Source organism: Colius striatus, chromosome 11 (genome assembly GCF_028858725.1).
Source record: "Colius striatus isolate bColStr4 chromosome 11, bColStr4.1.hap1, whole genome shotgun sequence".
NCBI lineage: Eukaryota > Metazoa > Chordata > Aves > Coliiformes > Coliidae > Colius > Colius striatus.
Genome location: NC_084769.1, coordinates 24864187 through 24881081, shown reverse-complemented (window position 1 = coordinate 24881081; position 16895 = coordinate 24864187). Strand labels below are relative to the sequence as shown.

The 16895-nt window shown below is 47.9% G+C and overlaps 1 protein-coding gene across 1 annotated transcript; it reads right to left on the bottom strand.

The window, feature by feature from the left end:
* Window positions 1–11900: 11900 nt before the first annotated feature.
* LOC104556108 (homeobox protein Hox-D4) lies at window positions 11901–13026 on the bottom strand. The gene is made up of 2 exons (XM_010199833.2): window positions 12609–13026; window positions 11901–12205 (listed from the first exon to the last, which is right to left on the bottom strand). Exons 1-2 carry the CDS (start codon window positions 13015–13017, stop codon window positions 11901–11903), a joined length of 714 nt encoding a protein of 237 aa, XP_010198135.2. The 5' UTR covers window positions 13018–13026.
* Between the last annotated feature and the right edge of the window lie 3869 nt (window positions 13027–16895).

The window sequence follows — 16895 nt, the reverse complement described above, 5'->3', positions numbered from 1 at the left end:
AAAGAGGGAGAGGGAGACCTTTCCAGGGTTTGATTTTCCACGAGTGCAAGGCCCGGGGTGATGTTTTTGTAGGTAACACCAAAGCAGGGGCTCAACACTTTGGTGGTTTGGCCAGAAACGGCCTCCAGGAGTTAAAAAAAAAAAAAAAAAAAAGAAAAAAGAAAGAAAGAAGAAAAAAGAAGTGACATCCAAATGGTGAGACCGAGCCATGGGAGGTGGGCTCGGAGGCACTGAGGGTAAGAAACCACTAAGTATCCATATCTGTTTCAGATTTCCCTTCCTCCTCTCCAGAAAGGTTACCCTCGTCTGAACTGTAATAATAAGTAAGAGGATAATGGGGCTTTTTGTCCGTCCACTGGTTCCACCGCTTTTGAAGGTTACCGACCCTCTCGTGGCTCTGTCTGGGGAACAGTCGGGAGCCCACGCGTCCACCCTCTCGTGTGCGCGGAGCGCAGCCAGCCCACGCTGACACAGGCCTGGCACTGCCGAGCGCTTGTCTCCCAACACTTTCATATTGAGCAGTTCTCTACTAAAACTTCCACTACACTTAATTCTGCTTAGGATCAATATCTAATATGATACCGAATAAATAAGAGGCGGTGAGAGCGGCCAGCGGAGCGGTTATTAAAGCAGCCGGAGCTCTCAGGGTGCATATCAATGCACCTGTCATTGCGGTTTGTAACAAAATTTATGACTGCTAGCGCCGTGGCAGTAAACGCTCCGGCCAGGAATGAAAAGAAAAACACTTCCCAAGCCCCGGCACTTTCTGAAGTGCAAAGCAGCCGGCGCGTAGGAGGGAGCCCGGCAAAAGAATCCCCTGCTCGGCACGTTTCCCGGCCGCCGGCCCGGGGCAGCCCCGTATATAAGGAAAGCGCCGGGGCCACTGCCGGAGCCGGTCGCCGCGCCGGGCCGCGGACAGGGCAGCCGGGCCACGGGGAGCCTCTGCCCCGGACGGACCCCCACTTTGGGCCTGCGCCTGAGCCTTTCGAGGGAGTGTCTCACCTTTGCCGGAGGGGTGGTGCTGAGAGCACGGAGGAGCGCGAAGGGGCCTCGCGAACAGAGGAGCGGCGGGGGCGGGGGGCTGGCTCCGCGACGGAGCGGCGGTAGCTGTGGGTCCCCCCGGGACCCATACAGTCGCCCCCCGGGAGCCAGCCACTCTCCTCGGCTAGGCCCAGGGCTTGACTCGGCTCCTCTGACCGCAGGTTCCTCTCAACTGCGGGGAAGGGGCTGTCTGTGAGCTGTTAGTAATCCGGCGGCCCGGCCCGAGTGCTGGCCGCTGGACCCAGCAGCGCTGTCGGCCCGACGGGCCGGCGGCCGGGCCCGAGCCCCGCTCCCTGCCAAGAGTCTGGCGCGCTGGGGGAAGCGAGGGACAGACGGAAAAGGAAATTTAGAGAACTCACCACACTTATGTTTTTTCTTGATTTTTGACTCTAAATGTGTGGGTAGGATCTTCAGGTTCCTTTGGATAATCCGTGGGGACGAACCTGCAACAGAAGTGAGAACTCTCAGCGGAAACGGCTTTGTTTTGGACTTTCTTCCTTAGGACTTTGTTAATAAATGCACCTCTCGTCCGCAGCCCGTTACCGTGTCTCCCTGGCCGCGTCAGGTCTTTTACAAGACAAAGGGCAGATGCTTCTCTTCATTTATTAATAGCGGTTTGAGAAAGGCGGGGAAGCAAAGAAACGAGCGAACTGCCCCGGCTGCGGGCCAGACGCGGGCAGGACGGCCTGCGGCAGCCGCTCCGCCGAGCCTCGCGCACCGACGGCCTCCGCGGAGCGCCGCGCCGTGCCGTGCCTGCCTCCCCGGGCCTCCCTCGCCGAGGCGCGGAGAGGTGCGGAGAAGCCGCGCATGGGGGTCCGGGAGCACCACTGATGGGGAGCTGCCGTCATCCCCATCGGTCACAACCAACGCACTCGTCATCCGCACTCACTCCGCAGGCCTCTCTCCCTTCCTCTTCCCACCCCTCGGCTGAGACAGAGATAAGAAACCTCAGCGCTGAAAACACGCCGCAAATATTTGCGGCTTGAAATGAACATTTTGGATTTATCAGTGTAACGTGTCGACTCAGGACTTTAAGGACTCAAGATTGCCAGAAAATCTTCCCCTCTAAAAAAAGAAGCCTAGGTCATTATAAAGACGATATCTAGCCACTATAAGCCTTTGAAATGACCTTTGGCTTGTATAGCAATAACTCACCACTTAATGAACAACCAACGGAAGCGCTTCCAATAGCTCACAACACAACAGACCTTACAACTTTCCACCAAGTCTTCTCTCTCTCTACTCAAACCCAGTAGGATGCAACATTCCCCTTCCAAATCACCTTAATTTATGCTGGCAAACTGGAGTTGGGGAAGTGGAGCTTCATGATTACACATGATGCTCACTCAGGTCCTTGGCCCGGGCCTGTCCCGGTAATGTCTTATATAATATATTCACGTGGGCGTACGTCAACTTAAAGTGCTTTATTTTTTTTAAACAGAGTTCATTAGAAATAGCACTTCATAGGGTGTATGAAGGCAGAATAAGTTGAGTTGCACCTTAGCCCCTGAGCAAAGAAATCATAATATTGCAAACTGAGTCATTGTTAGCTGCTGTTGATTAACACGGTAAGTTTTCATTTTGTGTCTAATTAATTATCGACTTCTCATCCTTTTCCAAAGCAGCTCCTCAGCCTCACAAGCGATAGCCTTCTTGCTCTAGACATGCTTTCTTTGGTGAGAGCTTGGCCAAATATGGAGACTTCCACAGCTACGCGAATAACCCCCAAAGTTTGTTCTGTGGAGTGGGGAGCCAGGGCACGGCGGGGTTGTGCTCTGCTCCCAGACCCACTCCTGCAGAGCTGACCTTGAAGAAGTTGCCAGAGCTAAATCTAGGGAAATCTTTAGAATTATTCAAGCGTGGGCCCAATATAGGTATTATTGAAATTTTAGGTGAAGTTGTAAGTGAGTGCTCCCATCGAGCCAAGTGAAATGCTGTTTGCAGTAATTGGATTCAGCTGACTAACTTGGCAGGCCAGCAGCTTGGAGGCATACAGCTAAGAAAAATGTTCACTGCCTTTAACTTCTCATCGAGCAGAGCAACACACAACAGAAAAAAAAAAACCAAAACAAAACAAGAAGAACCCACTGCACCAACAAATCAAACACACAAACACACCCCAACTTTCTCCCTTTCCTCTCGCTTCCCTGTCTTATGTCCCGCGGGGTGCCTTGGCCCTCGTGGAGGACTTGCCTGGGTGGCCCTATGCCCGCTCCTGCTCACAAGCACAAAGCTGGGCTTTACATGGGGGCTTTTTTAACAAACCTGACTGAGAGCTCAGCCGAGCTCCAAGCAGGCTACAAGTCAATGCAAACAGGCGCTCCTGGGAGAGCCGGGCTGGTTGCAGCAGTCCAAGAGCTGCAGATGTGTGCAAGGAGGCTGTGTGGCCCTCAAGTCCGCCTGGAGAGGCACCGGTCCCCGCCAGGCATCTTCCCACTGCCGTATTGATCAAACCACACAAACGCAGGGCAAGAAACTTCTCGGTAGATAAATACCAAACCATGCTTCAAACTGTGTGTGTGACTCGAAGGCAGGAGAATATGGTACAACACCACAATTACTATGAAAGGAAAACAACAGACACCGAGGCACACGAATGCACGGCTAAGAGAACTGGCTCAGGAAGGCGCTTGGCAGGAACAGTTAAAGAGACCCTGCGTAGGGGCTACATTACCGATGAGCCTGTTTTAAATCGTGCTTTACAAGTCAACACGGCTACCCCCTGCCCAGCTAACCACGGCAAAGCATTAACGTGATGCTCAATCTTACTTTGGCAATGGGAGCATCTAAGCAAAGTTGCCTCTCCCTGTTTCTTTGCTTATTTGCAAGTCACTTCCTGAAAACACCGAAAACTGGAGAAAGGCTTTGGGAAAGACTCCACTTTTTTTTTCTTTTTTTCTTTTTCTTTTTTTTTATTTAAAGAGCGTAATAACGAGAAGCTACAGCTTAAAACGTTCGAGGAAGTGGAGACCACTCCACATGCATTTGCAGCCTTTATGGGCAGAGATTGCAAACAAATTCCAGACAGTCTCTGAGTAAAGGCGATAATACAGCCCCTGTGGTTAAAGGTCCCATTTTGTCATGCAGTTGCTTACCTGTGTATCAATTTATCATAAACCTGGGCTCCTCACTTTTCAGGATCTGTGCTTGCAGTTCTTAGAATATATCCTTCACCCTTTGTCTGCAGACAATACTCTCCTAAACCTGATCTTGCGGTTTTACAGACATTTCCATACACCAGAATTCCCGACAGAACGAAAACAGGCTCAGACTCAACTACCAATAAAAGAGAGCGAGTGGAAATCGGAATTTGTTGGGCTTTAAAAAAAAAAAAAAAATCAACACAGAAGCCTTGAGCCGTCAGCCTCCCTGAGCCCGAGGCACCAATTGGCCGGCTCATGTTTTGTTTTGGGTTTAAATCGTGCGGCCATTGATGAATTTTGGGGGCGAGCAGGAGAAACCCCTTTATAATCAGAAATATAGGCACTGCCTTAAAATACAGGGATATCGGCTCACGTGATCGCGGGAGCCGCTCGCCGGGGCCGAGGCTGGCGCGCTCCTTGCGCCCCCCGCGCAGTGGGGCTGCCGCACCGGGCCTCGCGTGAGGGGCCGCCCCCTGCGCCCCTTGCCCCGCGCTCCGCGTACCGGCGCGCTCGGCCGCGCTGCCCAGTCCGCTCTCCTCCCGCACAGCTCCGCGCCGCTACGCGGTGCGGCGCCCGCACTTACACGCCCCGCAGGACCCGGGGAGCCGGGGAAAAGGTGAATTCCGCGGAATGATCCCAGGGTGCTGAAATTCCCGACGGAGAAAGAGGAGGTACTTGGGACCGGCCGCGACCCAGAGCCTGCGCCGCGGGCGACTCCGCAGCAACGCTGAGCCCAGGCGCTGGGGCTCACTGTCGTGCGCCAATTTTAGTTTTCTCCTCCGCAGCGGGAAGATGCGGGGCAGTGGAGGCTATCCCTGTCTGAAGCCTAAAGAAGCGTTGGGGGGAAAAAAAAAAAAAAACAAACCAAAACCCTCATGACATTTCTGCATGTGTGTGTCTGCCCTGAGCCTGCCTCCCCTCTCCGTGTGTATGAAGAGACATAGCGCAAAACCGATGTATATCCGTCATATGTGCCCACAAAACTCGCCAACAATTCCAGTTCGGCAGGGAAAAAAAGAGAAATTATATTAGCTCCTCTGATTTTTCTAACATAGCTGTAGCTATAAATACACCACACCTAATCTAACATCTGCTATGATTTCATTACCATCCAAAGCATGGGGATGTGACAGTAATGTATTACCTTACAATACTAACCGTAAGTGCATTGTAACATTTATCTAAATTACATTGCTTTTCCTGACTTTGCAAACCAGTTATAAAAAGATTGGAGTCCGGTGATGGAAACATAAGTTCAATGTAAATTATTGTGTACGGCTTCGGATTTATAAACCTATATTTCTCCGAAATGATGCACTTAAATCTCGCCTCAAATAAGAGGTAATGGTTATAATCCTTTTCCATCAGCCATATATTTCGGCGCCTGGGTAGTTTCGCAGAGCCCACCGCGCTCGCGTGTCTGTGTGTACACATAGTAAGACGTCCACGCACAGCGTGTTCTGCATACTTGTGCACATACACACAAAGCTGGACATAATTCTGGCCGCTGTTTAGACATTTTGGATGACGGAGAAGTCTCTCTCTTCCTGCACAAAAGTGTGAGGGAAATGCTGGGCACCGGTCGACGAAAGAGCACGCAGAGAATTCAGAAGAAATGCCTTTTTGAAGGGAGGTTCTAGACCCCCTGGAAAAAGCCCTACAGCTCCCGAGTGTCTTTTCAGAGCCTAATGGGGGATGGGGGAAAGGGGGAAAAAAAAAAAAAAGAGAGAGAAAAAGAAAAGAAAAAGTGAAATTTACTGTGAAAATGGAGGACGGCTGAAAGAAAGGAGCACCTTCGCCGCCACCACCAGAATTAAGACATTGTAAAGGGGACTGGAAAAGTATTAAGGAAATGTTAATCCTCTGGCTGGTGGGACTCCAGCTTTGCGCGAATTTGTCTCCAGTAAAGGATCTAAGACTTCTTCAATCGGAGCATATGTTCATAGAGCAATAAAACAGAAAGATTTACAGTCTCCGCCCGCCCCCCAGCAGCCTCGCACCCTTTCAGGAATTACTTATGATGATTTATAACAACAACTCCGGCAATTGTCAAACTGATAAAATAGCCCGGGCTATATGCGGGAATAAACGCTGTTATGAAAGGGCTGCGATTTATGTTCGGGTTCACTTTACTGTGTGTCTTGGAGTTTGGTTTCTTTCCCGGACCAACAGGATAATATAAAACTTCATTGAAAAAAAATGTAGAAGTTCTCGTGAAGTAGCAAATCTGTTCCTTAGTCACTACTAAAGCACATAAACATTTGTCATCTTTGAATAATTGAATTAATGTGTTATTGTTTGAATGTATAATTCATAACATAGGAAACTTTGTCTCTGTCCTGCCACCGAAACGGAAGTAATAAAAAGCTACAATCTAGGGTTTTTTAGAAATTACTCCAACAAGGGATAATAAAGAATATCCTGTTTGCAGAAAGTATTTCCAGCTGACTGAGAGATTTCATGGAGAAATCTCAGCCTCGTTGTCCATATTCTGTGAAGTTTATAAAGAATAGCTTCGTATAAAAATACAAATCGCACACCCTCCTAGTCCCAGCTATTGATCGAGGACTGGAAAGGCGGCGTGTCCGCTTCGAGAGCCCCTTGCGCCTGGGCTCCTTCGCAGCCTCCAGCCGGCCGGCGGGGCTCCAGCGGAGACGGACTGCGGTCAGTGCGGGGCTCCGGGGAGCGGGGCCGAGGCAGATTGGCCTTTGTACGGGCGATGGGACGACGATGCACTCGGCGCTGGCTACGGCCCCGGCACCGCTGCGGCCCCGCTGTCAACACGCGCGGCAAAATTTACGACACTCCTTGCAGAACGGCCGAGGGCCTTTCCCCACCGGTGGGACCAGGCAGCGGCCGCATTGTTCCCACCGCTCCGCGCCTCCCCGCTCAGGCGGCCGCGGCCAGCCGCGCCGCCCCGGGAGCAGTCCGCCTGTCTCCTCCGCCGCGCTCCGCGCTCCCCTCTTCCCCCCGCTCCCTGGGAAGCAAAGGTCACTGCTCGCGCCCGGTCCGGTTCCCGGCCGCTGCCGAGCTGGAAATCAGGAAGCAACGTGCCCTATTTGTCAAGCGTTTGACAGCTGAGTTCATTAAGGCTTAAATAAGAAGGAATAAAAGTAAAGAAGAAAAAAAAAGAAACCAAACCACACCATAATGTTTACGTACCAGGCGTCTTTTTTTCGGCAGCTACGAAAGAGCTAGGTGTGCAGAGAGAAGGACTGTACCCTTTGTATATAATATTCTTGGGATCTCTTCAGTTTTCAAGTCTGATAGAGTCCTTTGCTTGGCAGATTAATGACGACTCCGTGTTTCTTAAGGGACGTGCTGAATTAATTATTTCGCGAATCACGTGGTCAGGACTTGTAGAAATCTATTCTTATCATCTTCCTTGCACTTTGAAATTCTGCCTGTTATGACTGTTCCTAGCAAGATTATTTTGGTCTCTAGGCTTGAGGAAAGGGAAGAAAAAAAAAAATCAGGGGAAAGGGCTATCAAACATGGCCGTTGGAAGCAGTGCAGCGCTGCACAGAGAGGTCCCTATTTACTGTACTGTACAGTCAGTGGGGCTTGCTATTGACTCTGTCTTTCCTCTTCATACTTACCTTAACGACTAGCGGTGATATAATATACAGGACTGTATTGATGTATCGGGAATAACAGGAGGAGCCATTAAACGGGAGAGAAAATATAATCACAAAATGTGCCTCGATATTTAAACTCGGCGAGCATGTGCTCTGCAAGGTATGGGCGCCCTCCTGGCAGGGAGGGCACATACCTTGCTCTGGGCACCTCACTCCCCTCCCGAGCGGAGCAAGAGCCTGTCTTTTCGGACTCGTGCACGCTGCAGGAGAGGAAAAGCCCTCAGTGACAAAAACTTATGACAAAAATAGTGCACTGGACTTCTCCTGGACAGAGGTGTGTGTTATTGTCTGAGGTGCTTACACAGGGGAGAACAGAAATTGTGTTTGCCTTAGGTGCAGGGAAAAGTTTAAACTCTCCAAGTTCGTGTTTTCTTGTGATCTTTCGTGTATATTACACGGGCAAATGAAGCTTATTGCTCAGAGAAAGCCACTCCATCCATTTCCATTTCAAAATTCCATTTCTTTTTCTTTTTTTTTTAATCGATTCCCTCCTGGACTCACCTAAAAGGCATCGAGGGCATCGACGTGACTTCAGGTGTGGCTCTTTGCCTCCTACCACACAGGCATAAATCCAGAGGTCATTCCAGGAGGGCTTGTTAAATGCAAAGCAGTAGCAAATGGATGACAGGCACTTTTAACTGCAGCCTAAATGTAAATATAGACTCCAGCTTGGCCTAGAGTCACACCATTATGGCTGGGGCAATCAGTAAACCTGTTCAAAGGGACATTTGGAAGGATGCTATGCAGAGTCACTCATCTTTTAACATTGTGATGATGGGAGGGACCAGCATTTTCACAGAAGAGAGACCCACCTTGTAAGGACTGTTGTTCAAGGTACAAACCAGATTCTATTTATCTACACTTTTTATTATTTTAAGTGTATATGGAGGGCTTACATCAAAACTACAGGCAACAATTAGTATAAATGATGCTTTAATCAGTGCCAGCAAAACATTGTCAAAGTCTATAAAAAGCATTCACGCTTTAACAGAGATGAGACTATTACTGGACAATGAGACCGTTTAACAAAGGCTCCAACGCACAACGTTTCTACCATGACGAACAAAACCAGGTTCCCTTCCTACATAAAATAACTCCAGAGGAGGGTTAAAAACAAATAAAAAATAAACCTCAGGTTCGTTTTCCACGGGAGACTATGACCACTGAGTGCTCCTGGCCGTTGTTACAGACATTTCTGATCCTTCAGAGAGCTGGCAGCAGCAAACTTTATTTTGGTACTTTCTGCCTCCAGTTCATGTATTCTCCAAGGTTACAATGCAATTACAACCATGTAAACTTCCAGTGCCCCTTCCTCGCTCTAAGAGGATTTGCAAACAGGGCTGTAAGAGCTGTGCCTGCTGAACCCAACACTAGTCCTGGAGATATTAACATTTCAAAAGACAATGACACAAATTCTGCTCGCAGCTACATCCCTGTTTGACCTCAGTGGGCGGAGGAAGAAAATCTGGGAGCAGAATTTAGTCCTTCAACTTTGGGAACCATCTCAATCGATAAGAAGCACAAAGCAAGAATTTGCTTATTCAAGGCCATTCTTTTCCAGAACTGTACCACAAATGCCAAAGTTGGTAGTACTCTCACAAATAACATGTTTGCCCTGCTCTCAGTCAACTTATCACAGACTTTAAGCAAGCAGCGGGGGTCCGGGAGGGGGATTTTCAAGACGAGAAGCCAGAGAGGTTTTCCTTTTGGGGTTTGTTTTTCTTTTTCTTTTTTTTTTTTTTCTTTTTTCTTTTTTTTTTCCCCCTTCATTCCCTAGCTTCGTATGAAGAGCAAAGGGAGAACTTTGGACAACTCTGGAGACGAAAGGCCGCTACCACAGGAACCCAGTGTAACAAAACTTGGAAACTTCTCTCAGGAATTCCCTCCTCAAGCGCTGCTCTGAGTTGCTCTCCATGCCAGAGAAAGGGAAGGGTAGTTTGGGTCCAAAAGGTTAAGGGTTTAGAGGTCACTCTTCCCGGCTGAAATACAACTAATCGAATAGAAAATTTGTCCTCTGGGTGAACCTGTTCCCGCAATTTAGCCGAACTTCAGTAAAATACCTTTTCAGCTTCTCAACGTGAAGGCGTCAGAAAAAAAGACGTCTTTACTATGTATGAACTCGGTGCTTTTTGTCATAGAAACAATGATGCGAATAATGCAGGAATATCCATCTTTAATATCACGACGTGGAGATATTCAAGTATTGCCATGTGCAAGTCTGAGAACTGGGCTAACCCTAAGGAAGAACAAAGAGTTTTCTCCAGGCTCTAAAACAAAAGACCAAGTCTTAAAGACACTTTGTGGATTTCTAGGGACGAGAAAAGGGCAGAAAATAAGCCATGGCCACAGTTGATGCCGCCAAATACGATCCTGTTCAAAAGCTACCCTTTTATTTTCGATTTAATTCAAGCCCATTTTGACCAGAGAGAGCCTAGAAAGCAGAACTCGGTTGGAAGCATCCAGCCTGCCCGTGGGCACGTTAATTCACTCCTCTGCTCTTTCCACCTCCCTTCAGCGTTTGCTCTGAATTTCCTTCTTTGCCCATTTTCTCATTAATAAAGGGCTCACCTCGTTGCAGTTTCGATTATATGGTCCCTCTCCCAGGCTGCCCTGAGGGTACGGGAGATAAGGGCTGAGCTTTAAAATCGCGTGAGAGGAGGTGTAAGTGGCTGAGGGAGCTGGCTTGGATGGGTTTGGTAGTTACAGGGCACTAAAACTTTGTCACGATGCAGCTAGGGACAAATCCATGGGTATTGGACCAGTTCTGCTCACAGACAGCTTTTTCCATTTCCCTGAAAGCAACTTGCTGAGATTTCCAACCGTTGCGGTCATGTGTCGTGGTTTACTTAAAAGCAATCACCGTTCTTCAAAAAACCCTCAACCCAACAGACCAAAATAACCCCCAAAACAAAACACAGCAGCAACCCACACTCTTGGACAGAAAAGAAATTTAAAATCTGACTGAAAGAATATATTCAACTTTCAGCTTTGAATGACTCGGGTTATACCAGAAATCGCAACAATTTTTCACTCTGAGATTTTTTTTTTAGCTGTTGTTGTTGAGGAGGTCGGGATTTTGTGGTGGTTTTCTTCTTTTTTTTTTTTTTCCCCTTTTTTTTTCCCCTCTTCCCTCCATTTTTAAGTGAGGTATCAATGGTTTAAAGCACAGCGCTGAGCAGAGCATACTTTGGAAACAGATTTCAAGCCTTTTAACCCTGGATGGCACACAGTAAGGAGCAGGGGTGCTTTTCCTATTCACAAAGAAAGATATTCAAGAAAGGGACGAGAAAGTTGTGTACGTTTAAGACAAGTAAACATTACAGTGTTCATGAGACTGGGAAGGAGAAATACTGTATTTCATATCCCCTTCTCTGTTTTTGGTTTTACTATTTTTCTTTTCTTCACTCTTCTAGATAACAAATAAATAAATACGGTAACACTATCAGTAGATAAAATAACCCGTTTTCACTTAACTCCTATGCACATCTTCTGAGACGTTATGGAAATGAGCAAGTATTTTCATTACACCAAGAAAGGTAAAGCAGCACAAAAAGTTCACAATTACTAGTCTTTATGATCACATACAAGACTATGCTATAAATTTCCTGTCCTCAACTTGCCCAAATACATCCTCCCGAAATTGCATGGGATAAAAAGGCAGTTTAAAGTAAAAAAAAAACAAAAACGAAAAAACCGCGAATAAAGCATCAAACCCTTACTTTCGAATTCAAAACCGAAACACAGGACAGTTTCATTTGCAATGATTTATTACTTTTTATGGACAAAAGATATCGTTTAATCTTTTCCCAATTCCCACTGCCTGCAGGATGGTTTTGGTGGGGCTTATTTTTTTTCTTCCCTCCCTCCGTTTTTTCTTTTTTTTTTAGGTTGTGCTAGCAGAGGCAAATAAAATAAAGTCCAAAGTAGCGTCATTCTGTCTCCTTTGTACAACAGTACCTTAAAGAAAGATGACAGTTTCTCGAGTCCTTAGCTGCTACGTGCAGGTTCTGCTTGGGCAGTGTCAGGTATGTACAGTACTGGTCAGAAGCGAAGGATGAAATGGAAAATTTCACCTCTTCTACAAAGTTGTCAAATCAGTTTGATGGTCCTTGGAACCAGTCTGTAAATGGGGGTTTGAACCAGAGGAAGAAGACCTGCCCTTCGTGTTGGGCAGTTTGTGATCTTTTTTCCACTTCATTCTTCTGTTCTGAAACCAGATCTTGATCTGGCGCTCAGAGAGACACAAAGTGTGGGCTATCTCGATACGGCGGCGCCTGGTCAGGTACCTGTTAAAATGAAATTCTTTTTCCAGTTCTAGGACTTGCTGTCTGGTGTAAGCTGTGCGGGAGCGTTTAGGTTCCCCTCCGTTGTAATTTGGATTCACTGGGGAAAAAATACGGAGAACTTTACAAAGCTAATCTTGACTTGCAGGTTCGACTTTACAAAAGAAAACCTTACGAGCTGCGAGCATGTGGCCGGGCTGGATTCATCCCAGTTGCTTACAATGGACGGGCTGCTCTCCCCCTCATTTAAGGCAGGCACCACAGGCACACGCAGCTAGGTGGGCTGGGAGCCTCTAGCAGGCTCCTAAAATGGAGTTTTCTCCTGCACGGCAAAGCCCCGCATGGCCAAAGGCCTATTTCGTCAGCCATAAAAATTTATGACAAGTGTAATTGGCTACCTCGGCTTAAAAAGCTCGCCCACGAGTCTGGCGGGGACTCAAGCCAGAGGCACTGAGGACGGTTGGAAGCAGGGGAGAAGAGCAAAGTAAGAAGAGGATCCTTACCCGAGTTAACATGGACTTTCTTCATCCAGGGATAAACTACTGCTGGCTGCTTAACTGCTGACCCGTTTGGGGCTTTGAGGGCCGGCTGCTGGCTGCAGGCTCGCGGGTTGGACAGTGGAGGCGGTGGACAATGCTCTGCTTGGCCGGGGAAGTGGCTCGCCGGGCTGGATTGCTCCTGTCCGTGACCCCGCGGCTGCACGGCAGAGCCCGGGGCATTGCTACAGCTAAAGGGCTGCTCGCTGTAGTTTGACCGTGGGTAGAGTCCCTGGTGCTGGAAATCAGAGCCCTGAGAGGCACTGTAGTACTCGCCCCCCTGCTCGCCTAGGTAGCTATTCTGCAAATATTCCTCGCAAGGAGGAAATTTGGGATCCACGTACTTAGAGTTCACCATATACGAACTCATGGCCATTAATTTCTGAAGGTAGAAAATACTAATTTTTCTCGTGTTGTCTTTTTTTCCCCCTGCCATAGAGCCCTCCTACTTGCTGTCAACTGAATAAAGTTAGGCGGGCATGTGACCGGCCCGGCCAATGGGGAGGCGGGAACCCATCACCGGATTTCTCCGCAGCTCAGCATTTCCACCAATTTCACTCGGTAACATCCCCGTAACCGAGTGACCCCCCTTTCCGGCGGGTCGCGCCCCCCGGATCAGGTCCCGGAGGTGTAGGGGCACTCCTCGGGCGGCGGCCGCCTCCCCGGCCCGCAGGTAGGGCCGGCCTTTTGTCTGAGCCGGATTCCCCCCGCTCCGGTGGACTGTGTCCCACCGCCTGATTTACCGGTCGCAGTGGCCACCGCGGCTCGTTACCTCGCTTTAAATGAAATACCGAAAGAAGTATTCGGAGCGAGGAGCCAAAGCGGGGTTAAAAGGGAGGAAAGTAGTAAGGAGGCGAGGAGAAGAAAAGCCATCAAAGAAGAGGGTAATATGACGTACAATAGATCTGTCCTGTCTTTGTCTGGCAGAGGTCATCTAAAAGTTACCAGAATTTAGTTCTGCTGAATAAAATTAGGCAATCAGTAACTTCTCATTCACTTTTTAGCCTCGAGATATACGCGGGCGCGCGTATGCGCACACACGGGCTAACATAAATCTATACACGTATGTATGTAAAATCATACAGATGGCAAGAAACCGTTCACTTTTAACCACCAAAGTTCAATCAACTGAACTGAAGATGACATTTAATTGGGTTAAAAATATCACCGGTTTAAAGAGATAAATTCGGTCTTCATTCATCAATATAATTCCTGGAGCAGAAGTTAACACATTCCAGTGAGACGAATGCTGCTGTTGTCGCTGTCGTAAATATTTTTATGCGACCTGAACCCTTGACAGGAAAACTTTGCTAATGTCTGCTATATCTAGCTAATTTATGAGTGTCTTTTTTAAAGATTCCTTCACCGATTGGTAGATTTTTTTTTCTCGGAAAAAGTGTAACTTGTGTTGAGATTAACTTTTTTAATTCACAGTTTTTCAGTGAGAGTTAAGACTGAATAACTGAAATTTTAAGATACGTCATAAAACCTACCAAATAGAAAGGAGGCAGCAAAACTTTTGTAATCTCTGAGTGTTCAACATGCACATGCCTTTTGATTCCACCAGGATTTAAACTTCTAACCATTTGCAGAAAGGTGAAGTTTTTGCATCGACCATATATCCCCCTAGAATCGAATCTGTGACTATATAAATATCACACAAATTCGGTTCTACAGGGTATATATAGACAACGTAATAACGTTCTGTTTTTCATCTACAATATAGTAGGTCTTTGTAATTCACTTAGTCCTTACTGTCTTCTGAAGAATGCAAACTATTCTGCTGGGACCCAGCTCTGAAATACGGATTTGCAGAAAGGTGGGATTTCAGAAAGGATTCATGCCTGTTATTATTGCTGCAGTAGAGCTATACGGCTGTCCACTAATTTGTAGCGATTAATTTCGCCTACCAAATTCTCAGAAAGACCTGCAGCTCACTTTAAACGCTCTACCGTTTACGTCCTCGCTAAGGAAAACGGACGTTACCAGACAAATCGTGCTATTTAGAATAATAACGGTTAAAATAATTAAGAAAACAGGCTTTATCTATTTAGGCTAACGCGAATCTGGAAAGATGTGTCCGTAATTAGAAATCTCCCTCTCACATTAAGAAAAAAGAAGAAAGGGTTTTTTTAAAATCGAAACAGAAGTAAAACAGTTGGCAACAGAAATAGTGATTGGTGAAAAAGAGGAGATTAAAGGCTGGAGTTAGTTGCTTTCGGGAAGAAGAGAGTTTCCAGATTTACCTTCATCCCATTATGCTGGTCTAGCTATTATCTCCGCGAGCTGCCTGCCAGCCACAGCCGCGCACCCTCCCAGGTTCTCCTGCCGTAGCGTTTATGGTGAAGGGCAGGGCGAGAGGTCAGCCGAAATCATTTACAAACATATCACAAAGTTTCATTATTTTTACTTTGTCGACAGCGGCACACAAGAGTACAAAAGTTCATGAATTGTGTCTGACCCAGCTCCTCACTGCTGTCCTGTAGTCAACCTCTTTCCACTATTTAAAACAGGCACCATAAGGACAAATAATGGTGCGGGTGTGATACGTGCAACCACTGTGGAGGGCAGATTTGGGGGTGTTGCATTTATCCGAGCGATATGTACCGGTTTGTTTGCCTGCCACCAACTTTCAGCTGCCTGATCTAGGGTATGCTTTTTTAAAACATCTGCTTTCTTAGCACTTCGGTGGTATCTTCTTCACAGCAAGTGCAACTCGAAATGACACTGTGTCCCTAAGGACTTTCCAGCCCCCCCAGCCCCTGGATTATTTAAATAGCCACACAACTATTTTCAGCGGCTCGCCCCACTTTCTCCTGCTTTCTCTGAGGGGAGGGGGGATACCTCCTCCTCCCTCCCCCAGAGAGGTTATTAACCACCCGGCTGTATTGGCAGGGTACCACTATCATCACCCACCCCCTCAAACCAAGCTTCCGTTTGTAGCAGCCCCCAGGAGAGGAGCCGAGGGCTGCTCGATGAGAAGCGATGGGACTGGGGAAGCAGCAGCTCCCTGCTCTGTTTAATACTACACATTTTCATATTTGTTAGACGCTGTGACCTGAGTTTCACCTTAAGGCACGACTTGCTCAGACAGGTCAAAGCCGAAGAGTTATTGATGAACAAAAGCGTTATATATTCACCTCCTGTTCAACTGCCCGTACAAAATGCTTTTGATCTATCAGGTTTTTTTGTGTTCTGGATCATAATCAGTATGCTAGATGTACGTTGGCAGCAAACAAGTAATCCATACATTTGGGGTCGGCCCTAGAATAAAATGCCAAGGGCATCTACATAGTTCAGGGCTGAGCAGGGACAAAAGTTACCTATGGAAGATCATTAAAACTGTGGCGCTGGGGGCGATCCTTTAATTCATATTTAAAGGACTGGAAAACCAATTCTGCAATGTAAGGCAAAAATAGGAGAAACCAGCACAAGCGGTGAAAGAGATTATCAGTAAGCAGGGAGAGGAAACGAGGAGAAATGCAAACAGATGCAGCTCCACTCCTGTGCCCCCTCATAACGAGGCTGGGCAGTTTATATCTAATGAATCTCCAAATATGGCAGATTTTCTTTTCCTCTCTGAGACACAAGTTGGTCTCAGTTTGAAGAACCAGGACAAATGCACTTAGCTTCTCACTGCAGCAGGAAGGTCCTACAACATTTCCTGCTCCATACTGATCTGCTGCCCTCCCCCCAGTTCCCCCCAGAGCAGCTCCTGCCGGACCATCAGGGATGCCAAAGCCCCCACAGTTGCCCTCCTAAGCTCAGATACCCACTGCCCTTCGTGCCTTCGCAGTAGTTAAATACACGTTTGAACCTAGCACCAGAGGCTCCGCGCTACTGCCCGACACGACCCGGCTACGGGGCGGGCTGATCCGGCTGGTCGGCGCTGGCAGCCCGGGGAGCTACCGCTTCCTTCACGCATTCACCGGGCTGTGCCAAACGAGGGTAACACAGGAGAGCAGGCATGGTTGGGACCCCGTCTGGAGGAAAGACTAGTCAAGGTTATGAGGCGCAGGGACACAGCGTGATCTGCCCGGGAGTGGGCACGGGGAGTGGCTGCACAGCCCCGCCGAGTTAACCTGGAAACGCGGGTAATTGCTTCCGAGCGCTTGAGAGCAGGACGACACCTGTACTGCTCTAAAATAAACCCTCACAAGGCTGCACCTCTACTTTTAACACTAGCCGGGATTACGACATGGTTCCACAAGAGCCTTCACACGCTGACATGCTGACAGTCTTTTTTTTTCCTTT

Bases quoted from the DNA above. Each gene is read 5' to 3' on its own strand.
- LOC104556108 (XM_010199833.2), bottom strand. From the start codon at position 13,017: ATGGCCATGAGTTCGTATATGGTGAACTCTAAGTACGTGGATCCCAAA. The intron at 12,206-12,608 runs GTAAGGATCCTC...TTTTTTCCCCAG, and splicing joins GAAAGTCCATGTTAACTCGG to TGAATCCAAATTACAACGGA.